This window comes from Vanellus vanellus, assembly GCF_965231255.1.
Source record: "Vanellus vanellus genome assembly, chromosome: Z".
NCBI classification, from domain to species: Eukaryota; Metazoa; Chordata; class Aves; order Charadriiformes; family Charadriidae; genus Vanellus; species Vanellus vanellus.
In genome coordinates, this window is record NC_138908.1 from 35,588,681 (window position 1) to 35,602,985 (window position 14,305).

Below are 14,305 nucleotides of genomic sequence, written 5' to 3' on the forward strand. Positions count from 1 at the left end.
GAGTGAAAATAGTTGCTCAGTCTGAAGTTGACGGACAATAAAGAGACTTGGGAAGAATCACAATATTCAATTTCATATTCACTTCAGGAAAGCTGCAGGCAGGGCAGGGCCCGGCCCGGCAAGACAGAGGGCAGGCGGGCAGGTTTGGGGACTAGCAAGGCCGGGGGCGGCTGCGCTTCCTGCGAGCCCAGGGCGCGGCGGGGGCTGCCAGGACTTGGGGCGCAGCCGCCCCACGCCCCCGGGGCCAGGCCGGAACCTGGCGGCCGTATGCGGCGCCCGGCGACCCCGCCGCCATCTGCCACAGCCAGGCGGCGGCGGCGGCGACGGGGGCTCGAAACCCCCCCCGCTGCCGCCTCATCGCCCGCCCCTACTGCGGCGCGCCCCGCGTCCTCCCCTTCCTCCCCCCGCTCGGCACGGGATCCTTTAAGAGGAGGGGGCAGCAGCTGGAGGGTTTGGCCAAGGGACGGGGCTGTTCTTGTGAAGGCTCTAGGATTGGGTCGATCGGCCAAAAAAAAAAAAAAAAAGGCAAGAGAGGGGGAATTAAAAAGAAAAAAAAAAAAAAGGACGCGTGGAAGCAGGAGAAGAGGGGGATAAAAATAGGAAAAAAAAAAAAAAAGAAAAGGGAAGCCACCCTCAAATTGTGACAAGCCTGGGAGCGAGCAGGAATGGTGCATCCCGGCTGGCTCTGCCTGCTGCAGGGTTCCCTCCTCCTGCTGGCCAGAGCACGGCAGAGCCGTTACCCCGCCGGCGCTTGCCCGCTCCGCGGAAAGGTAAGCGCCAATGCGGGGGGACTTTGCTGCCCGCCGCGCCGCAGCGCACTGGCCGCCAGGGCCAGCAGCACGGGGGCTGCCGCGGCCTCGCGGGAGTTGCGCGGGCCGGGGGGCATGGCGCGGCCGCCCGTTTCCCTCGGTGTGTGGTGGCGAGAGTGTGGGGTGCGCGGGGTCCCGGTAGCCGCGACTCAGCCCGAACTGCGGTGGGTGTGGGGTGCGGAGCTCGGCCGTCGGGCGCGGGTGGCTGGCGGAAGCGAGGCAAGGGAGAGGGGCGGGGAGGGGAGAAGAGGGTGGTTTCTCGGGGCTGTGCGCCAGGTGGGTGCTGACGGAGGAGCATGATGCAGGAGGAAGATCCCGGGATGAGCCCAGCCTTCCGCCTGCGCCGTGCGGGACGAGCTACGCCGCTTGCAACCGGTTAGGCTCGCCCGAAGTGCCTTGCTTCCAGCATTCCTCGCTGGGGGTAGCGTCTTGCTGAACGCCGAGAGTGGTGGAGTGAGTTCGGCCCAGCAAATGGCCGTGCCCTTAAAGTGGAAACACGGGTATGAGTTGTTTTGCTCGCCCTCTAACCTCAGCAGCCTGACTGGAGTAACCAGGAGCAGCATGGGCTGACCTGGCGCCGGTGGGTGGTAAGTGCAGCTAAGGGTCCCAGCTCCAGTTTAAGTCTGATGTTCTGGCCAGTGTGAAGCTTGCGAGCAGGGTGTCATTTCCATTAAAAAACAGACACTGAGAAAAAGCAGTTCATGTTGAATTTTCTAAGAAAAAAGTACCAAAAATTATGTAGAAAAAGCCTTCCAGAACTTAGTCTTAATGTGTCGATTAGTGTTAACAGACCATCTGTGCTGTCTGTAGGCACATGTTTGGACCTGGAAGGGGCCTGACTGGAGGTGCGGTGCACCTGAAATGCTCATAGGACATGTGTCTCACCATTTGTGGTCATCTCCTGCCCCAGGCCGGGTTACCTTCTCCAGCACAGCTGTTTAGGGAGCTGGAAGCCCTAAGAAGTGCAGACCTGCTTCACTGGGGAGGTGACAAAGGCACAGTGGGCTTACTGCAGGGTTGGTGTGCAAGCATAGGTTGCTGAGAAAGCTTTGCAACTCTGAAGAAGGTCTGCTCTGTGACCATTCCTCTCTCTCTCACCTGCACATGCAACTATATACAGCCCTTGGTCTAGGGACCTTGCTGTCTCCTGCTGAGCATGCAAGACCCCCTACAGCTGTAGAGGCTGAGTTGTCTCATCCTAGGATTTAGGGCACAGCCGATTCAACCATATGCTAAGCTACATATCCCTTGCTGGAGATGTCTGCCTGAGCTTGGGTTAGACAGAGCTTAACCCTACCTTGGGGGAGGGTGCTATGCCAATATGCATCTGCCTGGAACCAGTTTTTCAAATAGATTTATAGGTGGCCAGCCGTGACAATGCCATAAAGCCAAGTCAAACTTCTGGAGTGAGTGCCCCTTTCCCCTTGAGGGCACGAAGTGCAAAAGCTGTGGGCTGGTGTGAATCTGCTGCAAGGAGCTAGTGAGAGCAAGAAGGAAGGGGATAGCTTCTGAGACCCTGAGCTGCAGAAGTCATACCTGGGGACATGGGTAAATCACTGATTTGGTGGGACACATAGGGAGTTTTCCTCAGGAGTCATTGACTGGAATTCTGCCAGTTACCAGCAAAAATGGAGGTGAAATGTTTTAATGGTATCCCATTATCTGATTAGTCTGTCTTTAAAATGTGAGACCACCTGTAGTTCTGGTATTGGTTGGCTGTTTCCTAGGGTCATTAGGACAGTGGTGGTAACCACACCTGTCTAGGAATGGCAGTGTCTGCCTTATTTGGAAAGCTGTTCAGTGTACCATTATGAATACTTACACCAACCCCTTGGGGAAAAAAGAAACAACATTCCTGCTTGTCCCTTCATCATCAGGGAAGGCTTTTTTGTTTGTTTGTTTTTATCTTAATTCTTTATGGGATCTCTTTTCTTACCTCTCTAGATTACAGATATACCTTTCTTCTTTTTGTCAGGTTGCCTAAAGCTTCTGTCATGAAAGAAATATGTGCATCAGTGTCTGAAAGAGAGAAGCTGCTATTTTAAGGAATGGACATATAGTATTTCAGAGGGCTTTCTCATCATCATTCCAGGTTATAGTTAAAGCTGGAACCAATAATGTGCCCCATCGTTCTTTTTTTTTTTTTTTTTAATAGGAAAAAAGAAAGGCTTTGAAAACAGTTAATCTAAAATAAAGTATGCTGGAATCCTTTGGGTTATATTCCAGTTACTAAGTAATGTGGTCTGGTGGAGCTTTCTTTTTGCTTAACATTGGAGTGTATTGATAAATTTAAAGCCAGAATCCAGGGGTTAACAGCAGAATGCTTCTGGTTGTAGCTGGTTGGTATTTTATGATGTCATTCCTGATAGGGGGCCAGTTAATTTAAATGGCTACCTCTCCCCATATGTGCACTTCAGCAGAGCAAGTAATTTATCTGCTCTCAACCCTTGGCTTTTTAGTTAATAATTTGATTTTTAGTTTTCATTTCTGGCAAATGGAGACTGAATGTGTGTTCTTTTAATAGTTGTAGCCAGTGCAGTGTTTATCCCTAGGTGAATTCTGCTTACAGTGTTAAGCTGAGTTTGAGAGTGTCAGTAAGGCAGGTGGGCAAAAGCTCAAGAGAATGACTACTAAAAATGTGCCTAGCATTTCTGTGTGCATTGCTGTAGATGCGTAGGTCACTTTACTTGGTGAGTAAAGTCACAGTCTTTGTATCAATTAGGTATAAATGAACATGACAAGATACAACGCCAGGGCAGGTAAGAGGGAGGGAGAAAGCCATATGGAGATGTTTATAGGGCTGCTTACCTGGGTGAAATATTGTGTACCACATGGTCTGGCTTCTGTAGCAAGCAAAAAAAATTAAGAGAATATTGTGGGTTGAGAAACAGTGCAATACTGGGCTGAGGTTTGGAAGATGTGGCTGTGGGGCCAAGTGGTAAGTATGAGGGTTCAAGGTCCTGAAAGACACTAAAACCACAGAGGGCACCTGCCTTCACAGTGACTTATACACTTGGTGCTATGAAACTGTATAGTCTACATAGATGAGACAGAGACAAGATGGAAGGAAGCAGAAGTGATGTAGAAGGAAGTAGACCAGGTGTAGGTTTTCCATATCTGGAGTTCACATCCAGTTCCTCAGTCTTTGGACAGCAGTTTTCCTTCCCCTCTAAGCCTCCATTCCTCTGTCATTTGGCCCAATTTGAGTAAGTTTCTCAGAAGGAAGATGACACTTTCTGTGATCCTCTTTGGCACCACTCTTACTGCAGAATCATTGCTGCCTCACCTGAAATGATGCATGGTGTCTGACAAACGCGGTAGTATTTGTGTATTTGAAGATTACAGGTTGCATCCTATGGTGGACCTCTAAATACTACTGGAAAAGCAAGTGGCTGGGAGTAGTTAAAATTAACAGAACCTGAGGCTTGGGGTTTTTTAAATCTTAAAAGAAGAAACCTATTGGAAAAATAACAAAAATACCTCTCAGACATAGCCTGTGTTCTGCTGAAGCAGATAAAAGGAAGACAGGAGGTCATGGGAGTTTGTAGTGCCACCTGTGGACAGCTAGCTTTGCGATTAGAGGGCAGATGTTGGGATATAGGACTAGCATGCTATGGTTTCCACTACTGTTCTGCAATACCCCACTTTACTCTTCCTTTCTCAAGGTTGTTTTTTTGTTGTTGTTGTTGTTCTTGCCTAGACTCTCTGTCAGCTCCTAAGGAAAAAACCTTGATTTGCACTATGCTTTTCCAAGATTTCCGCAATGCCTGACACTGTTGCCCCGTCATTTTGGGGAAGCATTGTCTGTCCTTATGTGTCCCCATTGAATCTCACAGTGGGCAGTGGAGTTTGTCCCTTGTGCAGCCCTGGTTGGGAAAGGAGGCTTTCCCAGGCTCATTGTAGGGAGTGGATCCCATAGGTTCCAGTCCATTACCTCTGACAGTGTCAGCTTCAGCAGCTCCTTTTACTTCTCCCTTGTTCTCCTGCTGGCTGGGGAAAAGCCTTTCTCTCTCCTTTTTTTTTTTTGTTCTAAGCAATGTTTTGGCTTTACTGATAATCCTGAATCAATTCACAGCCAGCTGTTGCTCATCTGGGGAGGTGAGGTAAGGGAGAAGGCACTGTGCCATAGTGCTGAGGGTTCAGAAATACCTTGATCTGGGACTACACAGTGGGAGGTTAAACTTGAGGCACAGTGGAGTGTGGTGTGGCTAGTGTGATGCTGCCTCAGATCTTGGTGTGGCAGCAAACAGGGGAGATCTGTGTTCTCATGCGAGACTGCTGCTCTCTTTCTTAGGTTGCCCTTCTATTTTTTCCCATCATAAGTTATGTATTGAGTACCACCTGTAAATTGAAGAGTGGAGACAGAAATATGCCTCTTGATCTATATGTGAACCTGACTTTTTATTGTTATGTTGCTGAAAGTGAAATTCCTGGAGCTATACAAGCCAGCTCACTTAAGCCTTCAGGACACCACTTTGACTGTAATTTGTACTGGTTTTAAAGCATCCCTTTCTGATGTAATAGCTGTGTAGAAGGATCCTACTGCACAGCAAAATTGTGTTGTACCACCTTTATCTACTGCGTTCTCTCGGGGAAGTGAGGTTAGAGGGAGGCGCTGCCAGTGATGGCATATACTGTGATGCTGAGCAAGCTTCAGCACTGCTCCTGTGCTATCGTCTCACAGCCACAGAGAGCATTGTTTAATGGCTCCCCTTTTACAGACTCAGGGAGAGATTATAATAGCCATGCTTTTCCCTCTCTGAAGCTGCAGTGAAACATGCATGAGCTCCAGGAGGTGCACAGGGATGTGAGAGTGCCAAAAGGTAGAGCATGGGAAGCACAGACCTGTTCAGGCCTTTGGGCCCAAAGGACTTTGCCTCATCCCCTGTCATGCAAAGCAGTAGCGGGCTGTTTGCAGAGGTCTGGCATGGAGGCAGAGCATTGCTGAGATTCCACTCTCTACCTTCTGAAGGAAAAGAAGGTGCCAAAGGAGTGTAAGGCACTAGCATATTCTGAGCAGCTGTAATGCTGCCTTTTGGAGGAAGAGTGAGCTTTGTGAGCTCCCATTGTAGCATCACCTGGTGATGATGCCCAACTGCTGGTGCTCAGAAACTGGCTCTGCAGGGTCCGGGGAGGTTTCCCAGCCCCTCACATTGGCTCCAAGCAATTCTGAGAAGGGAGGTCTGAATGGCACTTGGGGTGGTTTGCCAAGTTCATGACTGCTCCTGTTGGTGTCAAATTGCCAGCAACAGTGCCCAGCCACTCTGCTTTGTCAGGTCTCAGTCTCTAGGACTGTGTGAGAAGTTTTGCTAGATCTCAGCCTGCTTTCTTCTGCTTGTGCTGGAGGCTCTTTAAAGGCAGACTTTATTTACTCTGTGCCTGATGGCCTGTGTGATTTCCTCAATGGTACCACTAATAGCTGGCAGTATTACTCTGCTTTTGGTATCCAGTTGTGAAAGCTGGGGGGATTTGCAGAGCAAAAAAAGTGAGAGTGCAATGCCAAACACCTTTCTAGCTGGGCTGTGTGTAGTGGTCTGGAGCAGCGCTGATGAGCTGTGTTAAAGCCTGGTACCATCCATCTGGGCTTGAACATTCTGGCTGGGTTTATTTAGGAGCTGAATTGAAGTGTTAAGCTGGCTGGTGACCACTTGTTCCTTATGATTTCTTGCAGTCATGGCTGTTCTTGTGCACTGCCTTGTACATGATCAGATTTGTGCAAAGTGAAGGACTGTTGGCCTCCTGACCTGACCTCATGCCTGTCCCAGGTGCCTCTTCCGTCTTTTCGCTTGCTTGTGCTTCTGGTCCTTCCTCCTCGATGGCTGATGACTACTTTCCAGTTCATTTCTCACTACAGTGGTGTGTCCTTCCATTTTTCCCTCCTAACAAATGACAGGAGGGAACCCTGTCTCACTTTCCCTCCCATTTTACTTTGTGTATTCATTTTCCTCTTTTCTTCCTGGGTCTATGCAGATTTGTACTCACCTGTTGCCCTGTATCTTCTTTACCTCTTGGTGCTGCATCTTGTTTGTTCTCCCTTCTTTGAATGGTCTTCAGGAGAGTTTTTGTGGTCTGTAATTCAGGAGTGCATTCCAGGACTGTCCTATAGGATCCAGAGTTGTAGCATGGTGTTACCGACGTCTGAGATATTCTTCAGAATCTCAGTGTGCTGCAGAAGTGTATTAAGAGCTCTTTGGAGTATACTTGGTTTGTCGGTCCATGCTGGTAAGCTGGACTGGTAGTAGCACTTTGCTGAAGTGCTGCCTGATCTGTGGCCTGGGTTTGACATAGAGAACTGCTGGAGAAGGTTGTCTGGGATGAGCCATTGCAGAGCAGTCTTTAAGATTAACCTTTCGGACCCTGGGCCTTTAGTATCAGAAATTTATAGGCAATGTGCTTCAAATAAATTCCTCCAAGCAGCCTGTTCTACATTTGACAGTCAGGCATGCTTCTAAGATCAGCACACATGCACACTTAGCCTCAGACATGAGGTTAGAATTATCTGCTGACTAAAGGCTGACCAGATGTTTGAGTGCATCTGGAAGCCTGTCCTCTTACTCAGATATGCAAAGGCTACCTCTTCCTGTCTGCGCAGACAAATAGAAACTGTTTGCGTCTATTGCTCCAGTACAGACCACTGCACCGGTGGGGTGCATGCTGTGGGTGATGGCAGTCATGACTGCTGCTGGTGTAAAATGACTTTGCAGGATCCAAGCAGCATTTTTTGCCCCATCTGCTCTCTGGTCCTGCAGGATAGTGTGGGGCTTGAGCACAGCTGTGTACTCTGGTATTTCTGGGGATGCTGTGATGCACATTTTATTATGGAATCATAGAATGGTTTAGGTTGGAAGGGACCTTGAAGATCATCTAGTTCCAACCCCCCTGCCATAGGTGGGGCTCAAAGCCCCGTCCAGCCTGGCCTTGACCACTTCCAGGGATGGGGCATCTACAGCTTCTCTGGGCAACCTGTTCCAGTGCCTCACCACCTTCAGAGTGAAAAATTTCTTTCTAGTATTTAATCTAAATCTACCCTCTTCCAGTTTAAAGCCATTACCCCTCATCCTATCAGTACATGCCCTAGTAAAAAGTCCTTCCCCAGCTTTCTTGTAGGCACCTTTCAGATACTGGAAAGCTGCAATAAGGTCTCCCCGGAGTCTTCTCTTCTCCAGGCTGAACAGCTCCAACTCTGCCACTCTGTCTTCGTAGGAGAGGTTCTCCAGCCCTCTGATCATCTTCATGGCCCTCCTCTGGACCAGTTCCAACAGGTCCATGTCCTTCCTATGTTGAGGACTCCAGAGCTGGACATGATATTCTAGGTAGAGTCTCACGAGAGAGTTCTGTTGCAGCAGAACAAACTTAAAGTCTGATTCTTAATTACTGATGGGTGTGTTTTTTGAGAGATTTTAAAAGCTAATCTAAAGAAAGAAGCTTTTTCCTCCTCTGTGTTTAAAAGAGCATGCCCCAGCACCAAAGTCAGAGTTTGGCCTGCAGAATTTTTTCCCTTATTTTCCAAGGTATTGTACTTCTCTGCTCCTTAAGAAAGAGCTGAACTGGGCTGTGAAGGGTCTTGACCATGTGTCCTTCTGCCATGTTTTACATCCCTGTAAAACTATATTTCCACCTGTTCCAGCAAGTCTGCCTATCAGCTGTGGTTTATGTTATTCGTTCGTTTGGTGTCTTGCTCAGAGTGGAAAGTTCTCCTGAGATGCTGTGGCACCCTCTGACTGTCACAACAGTTTCTTTGCTGTGCTAAAGTGAGAGGCGTCAAGGTGAAGGTGATTGAGACCCTGCTGTCCTGCTCGGGTTCAGCAAAGTGATGTCAGCTTTTGACTCAATAAAAAGTGGAAGCTGGATAAGTGTCTTTCTTGGAGCCTGGCCTGCTTGGGCTGTGCTCTGCTGCTGGTTTTGGCAGATATCCAAGTGATGAGCCAGGGTGGTGTTACTGTTCAGAAGACCCAGTGTCACCTTTCAGGAGGAGAAAGCCAAGGCCAATCTTCTTCTGTTTGTAATTAATGAAAGTTGAATTTTCACCTCAAGACCTGAGAAAAGGATGGTCAAAGAGGACTCTGTGAGCAAAGCTGCTTTAGGAAAAGTCCATGCTGGCAAGCTGCTGAGCCAGGTAACCTGCTGGCTTGAAAACATGTTTTCCTCAAGCCCTGTACTGCAGTGGCCCAGCATAAATGTCTGTACTTACTCAGCTGTGTCTCCCTCTCCCTCAGCAAAGCGAGCTGAACTCTTTCCTGTGGACCATCAAGAGAGATCCCCCGTCTTACTTCTTTGGCACCATCCATGTCCCATACAGCCGTGTCTGGGATTTCATCCCAGAGAACTCAAAGAAGGCCTTTCAGCAGAGCCACATAGTGTACTTTGAGCTGGACCTCACAGACCCCTATACCATCTCAGCTCTCACCAGCTGCCAGCTCCTGCCACAGGGAAAGAACCTTCAGGACGTGCTGCCCCGTGACATCTACCACCGGCTCAAGCGGCACCTGGAGTACGTCAAGCTCATGATGCCATTCTGGATGACCCCAGACCAGCGGGGCAAGGGGCTGTATGCAGACTACCTCTTCAATGCCATTGCTGGCAACTGGGAGCGGAAGAGGCCAGTTTGGGTGATGCTGATGGTGAACTCCCTGACAGAGGTAGACATCAAGTCACGAGGTGTCCCCGTCCTGGATCTGTACCTGGCCCAGGAAGCGGAGCGGCTGAGGAAGCAAACGGGTGCTGTGGAGAAAGTGGAGGAGCAGTGCCACCCACTCAATGGGCTGAACTTCTCCCAGGTGAGATGGAGTGGTGTGCAGGGTGCCAGGCTGGCTGCTCGGGTGGATATCCCAGCAGCAAGAGCACACGCTGGAACGTGAGGTAAGTGGTCTCTACCCAGAGACTTGTTTGCTCCATGCAGCCTGTGCCTTTGCCCTCAGGAGAGTTTGCTAGCTGTAGGAGTTCAGGTCATGTCCTAAATTCTCTTAGACCTGGCCTGGGGAGACTCCTCTCCTCTTCTCTGGGCAGTCTGGGGCAGGCTCCACCCTAAGAGACAATGAACCTTTGGATGTCTACTCCCTGACCCTGGCTGGGCTGCCCTGGAGGAGCCTGGGTCAGTCTGCAGCTCAGTTTCTAAACATGCTTTTGTAATAGCTAGTGAAGAAGAAAAATGTGATCACGTGGGGGAAGCAGGGGCGCTGTGAGTAAAGCTGAGAAGTAAGCACTGGTTGGAAAAGTACCTCAGTGGACCTCTCGGTGCCCTCAGAAATAGGGGCCCATCCCCTGCATTGGGAGAAGTGTTTGGTTTTGTTTTTTCCCTTCCTTTGAGACCAGGTGAGGGTCAGCACAGCTTCCTGCAGGGAGCTCCACAGGCTAGTGCAGGCCCTTGTGCTAGTGCCTTTGCATTTGCAAACCAGCTGGAGTTTAGCAGCGTTATTCATGCCGTGTTACACCAAGCAAGTAGAACAACCTCTGTATTATCCATGTGTTTGATGGGGTGGTCATGGCCTCTCCTCTCTGAACTAAATACACCAGGGAGCACTGTCTGTCACTGTCTCTGCCTGCCCAATGCGATCACAAGCAGGCATAAGGTTGCTCTCTGGCCTGGGATACCTTTGGTGCAGGGGGGTGCTGGTTTGGGGAGAGGAAGTGGTGTTTGCTTAGGAGTAGGTAAGGAGTAGGTAAGACCTCCTGTTGCGGCATGCCCTCATAGCCCAAGGTGGGAGTTTGGTTGTGGGGCTGGGGAGTTTTGACTGGTGCCTGACCCTTTCCCTTGCACCCTGAAGCCTGTCTTGTCGCTGATGCAGTTCCCCATGCTGGAAAGAAATGAGCAGAAGGGGAGGTGCAGCCCAGCAAGGGGAGGGACAGCAGTTTGGGGCAGATGTCAGAAGTGCTGCTAGCCCAGCCAATCTTGATGGGGGACCACAGTGCAGGGAATAGCACAGCAGCCCAGGGTGCATCACTCGTGCAGTCCTTTATTGCAGGCAGGGCATCTGCACTCCTCTCATCCCTTGTTTGGAGATGTGCAGCCTCATTTGCATCTCCACTCTTTTGCTTAACTGTGCTTTGAATGCTTGTGCTGTCACTGTTTGCTCACAGCCACCCTAGGAATGGGCTGGGAAGTCTCATCTCCTCCACCTCTTACCTGGTTGAGGCTTCATTAACATTATTGCCCATGTTTTTCTTTTGCTGACCCTGCCCCTCTGGGTTTGGGGCGGGGGGGAGGGTGGGGGGAGTGGGCAAGGGATGTGCTTTCTCCATTGCCTTGTAAGAAAGTGGTAGGGAGGCTGAGAAATACAGATTGCAAATAATGTCCCTGGTAAGCTCATGCAACAGTTGACACTTACTTTAAGCCTTCACACAGCTTTCTTCAAAGAGCAGCAGTTGCTGTGCTGTTTTGCAGGTGAATAAATACCACACGAGCTGGGAAGCTGCATGGGGTGGGAACACAGAGCTGCAACATCTGGAATTACCCAGCCTGGTGACATTTATTCTGTGAGCCCAGCTGAGGGGGCCAGGGTAACGAGAACTGCAGGAGAAACTTAGCTGTAGTTGGGAAAATCACAGCCGGTGATTACCCCACGGTGGGTGGAGAAGTGCATGTGCATCATGCGAGCTGCAGCTCCTCCCACACCTGCTCACTTCCGGGGGAAAGAGCACACTGTTCCTTGTGAGAGCAGGTATAGAGCAGCTACTGCACTGCAAAGTCACACCCCCAATTCTGCCCGCTGCAAGATTTCCAATACAGGCAGCTCAAGGTAAAGGAGAACCAGAGGCAGGTGATTTTTATGTTTCTAAGCCAATTTCATGGTTGTTTCAGAACCTGACTTGTGAGCTATCATGGTTGGCAATTCTGTAAATCTTTGATTTCAAAGCTTTCTTCTCAGTTTTTTTTTCAGGCAGTTAATTATGCGTTTAATATAAACCAAATGAAGACTTTGAAATAGGCTCCTTGAAAATTATTTTCTTTGGTATTGTGCTGCTGTCTAAGAACTCCCAGTATCAGACCACTTCTGTGTCTGCCTTTCACATAAGCGAACATATAGGGATGACTTACAAACTTCTGCTGGGGAAAATAAGGACACAAAATCATAAGTAATGGTCTAATACTGTGCAAGAAATTCTTTATGTTGCAGCAGAGTGGCCAAGAGATTATTTACTTGCACAGAAGCAAGTTTAGTGTTCTCAGTTTATGTTTCTGCATAGGGTTTGCGCTTTCTTTGACTTATGACATGATTGTACTACTTGGTGAGGAGGACTCCCAGACCACTTACAAGCAATACATTGCTATTAGCTAGGTCCCTCTTTTGATCCGTGCTATTGGACAAGGCGTGGTTGGTGTGGGTATGTTATTGCAGGTGAATGTCTGGAACAGTTTATCATTGATTGTCTGCATCGGGTTGCACAATGCTCAGTAACTGCAATGTGCAGACAAACCCAAGCTGGACACTTCCTTCTTTGTGTGAGGAGAGAGAGGGAAAAAAATAAAAAACCCCACACATACAACAGCTAACACTGCCTGTCGTGGGGCTCTTTTTCTTTGGCTGTATTTATTCCAGTTTCCTCTTTATCTTTTGTTTTATGGCTCTCATATTTTACCTCTCTGTTCTTGCTCAACTTGGGTTGGCTGCCCACATAGCCAGTCCATAAACATATCATTTCTATGTGGTACACAGTGATGTGTACACAGTCCTCAATCCTCCTCTCTTGTTCCAAGATCTATGCAACTTTAGGGAATATGGAAATATTAGTCTTTCTGCATGCTAGAGCCATGGTGTTTTTTTTTCCTGTTTCAAGCTGTTTCTATACTAGTTTGTCTTAAAGACTTTTATCTCCCACCCACCTTCTTTCATGGGTAGTGCCTCTCTTGTTGCAATACCTTATAAGGATGCACGTCTCATTTCTAGCAGCATCTGGGCTTCTAGAAGATAAAAGGCTTAGTAGCTGTTTGCCACTGCTGACTTCCAGTACTGGAGCCAGTACCTCAGACGTCCCAACTGTTCCATTCAAGTTATGCATGTTCTTACATGTTTGCTGGGTTGGAGGCCTTAGTGCTCCAGCCTAAAGCCCATGCAGCTTTGCTGTTGGCTCCAGCTGTAGCGTCACGAACATCAGTTTGGTGTTGGCTCAGAAAATGAGGTGGCCTTGGCCTGTACTGTGCCATGCACTTGTAAACAGGCTGTGCTTTGGCACACTCAGGTGGTGTCCAGGTTTCTCATAGATCGGTTTAAGCTTGAATGCAAGAAGCTTGGACTGCTGTCTACCCTCTGTGTGGGTCCGAGGCTTAAGCATATAAACACTATCCAACCATCAGCACTGCTTAGCCAAGACTTTGGCCATTTTGGCTTCTCCAAGCTTGGGACACTTGATGGAAGATTCTACCTGTTAGCTGTTCTTGATTTGAGAATTGTTTTCCTCCTGTGGCTTTCCTGTGTCCAGAGCTTGCCACAGCAGTCTGTTCCTACCTGAGCATCTGAATACATGGCTACATCTTCAAAAGTGGTCTTCAAACCTGCTTGGGTGGTAGGAGAAAGCAGGGAGCCACTAAGGATGGACTGACTGCTCCTGAAATCCTGGCTCCAACTCTTGGACTGAGCACTTGAAAGTCTTGTCTTTCGCATCTTTCACCATACAGTTTGTTATGGAAAGAAAACGAAGCCAAGGCTTCTAGGATTGATCATTTTGTGTTTATTAGGACATTAATTGTTCATGTTTCCACTCAAAGAGCAACCTCTGCAAGCAACAAACCGCTGAGAGATTCCTGCTTTTCTCTGAAGGGTTACCAGCTGGACCACTAATACAGCTCTCTCAGAGCTGTAGACTCCTGCCTAGCAAATACAACCCTTCTGATGTAACAGCAATATAATTTTTCTTGCTTAATCTATGTACCCACTTGGGTGAAAGGGTCACCCTTGGTAGCCCCTGGTATAAAACCATTATTTAGAAACAGTCCACATCTGTGGAAGCCAAGACACCACTGCCTTGTTACATGTGGAGGGGGGTATTTGGTTGGGTTGGGTTTTTTCACCTTCTAAGGAAGTTAGAGAAGCAGCAGTGATGGCTTGAAATTAGGCCCAAAAGATATGATATGAAATTGGAGAGAACTGTGTTAGTCTCCTCATTTCAAACAAAAGGCTTTTTTGCTACATTGAGATGATCAATTGTTGTGTTTGTTTTTTAATTTCCTGGGTGATGAGGTCTGATCTGATAGTGTTTCCACTCTGTACAAGATTCTGGTTCAGGTTCACCTTTGACAACAGCAGTAACAGAGAACCACGGAGAAAGAAAGAGCAAGGAGAGGCATGCAGTGGGGGCTCTGCAAGGAGTAGTTCAGATCCAAACTTGGTTGCTTAATGAAAGAGCTGACAGAGGAGCAGAGCACTCACTGCTGAACGAGTTGGGCAGGACAGTACTTGTGGTAACCTGATTGCACCTTCTGCCCCGAGGGTGTAACTTCAAGATGTAAGCATAAGGAACAGACCTCCCTCCTCAGATGATGGGAACATCAGGGTTTTCTG

General features: G+C 48.6%; 1 protein-coding gene across 1 annotated transcript in view; it reads left to right on the forward strand.

The window, feature by feature from the left end:
• Nucleotides 1–380: 380 nt before the first annotated feature.
• TRABD2A (TraB domain containing 2A) overlaps nt 381–14,305 on the forward strand; it is a gene marked incomplete at its 3' end in the record, with an annotated part of 75,134 nt that continues 61,209 nt past the window's right edge. Inside the window, exons 1-2 of the mRNA XM_082497930.1 lie at nt 381–770; nt 9,026–9,586. Of these exons, the coding sequence (XP_082354056.1) occupies nt 666–770; nt 9,026–9,586 (666 nt within the window). The 5' untranslated portion in view covers nt 381–665. The remainder of the gene's footprint in view (nt 771–9,025; nt 9,587–14,305) is intronic.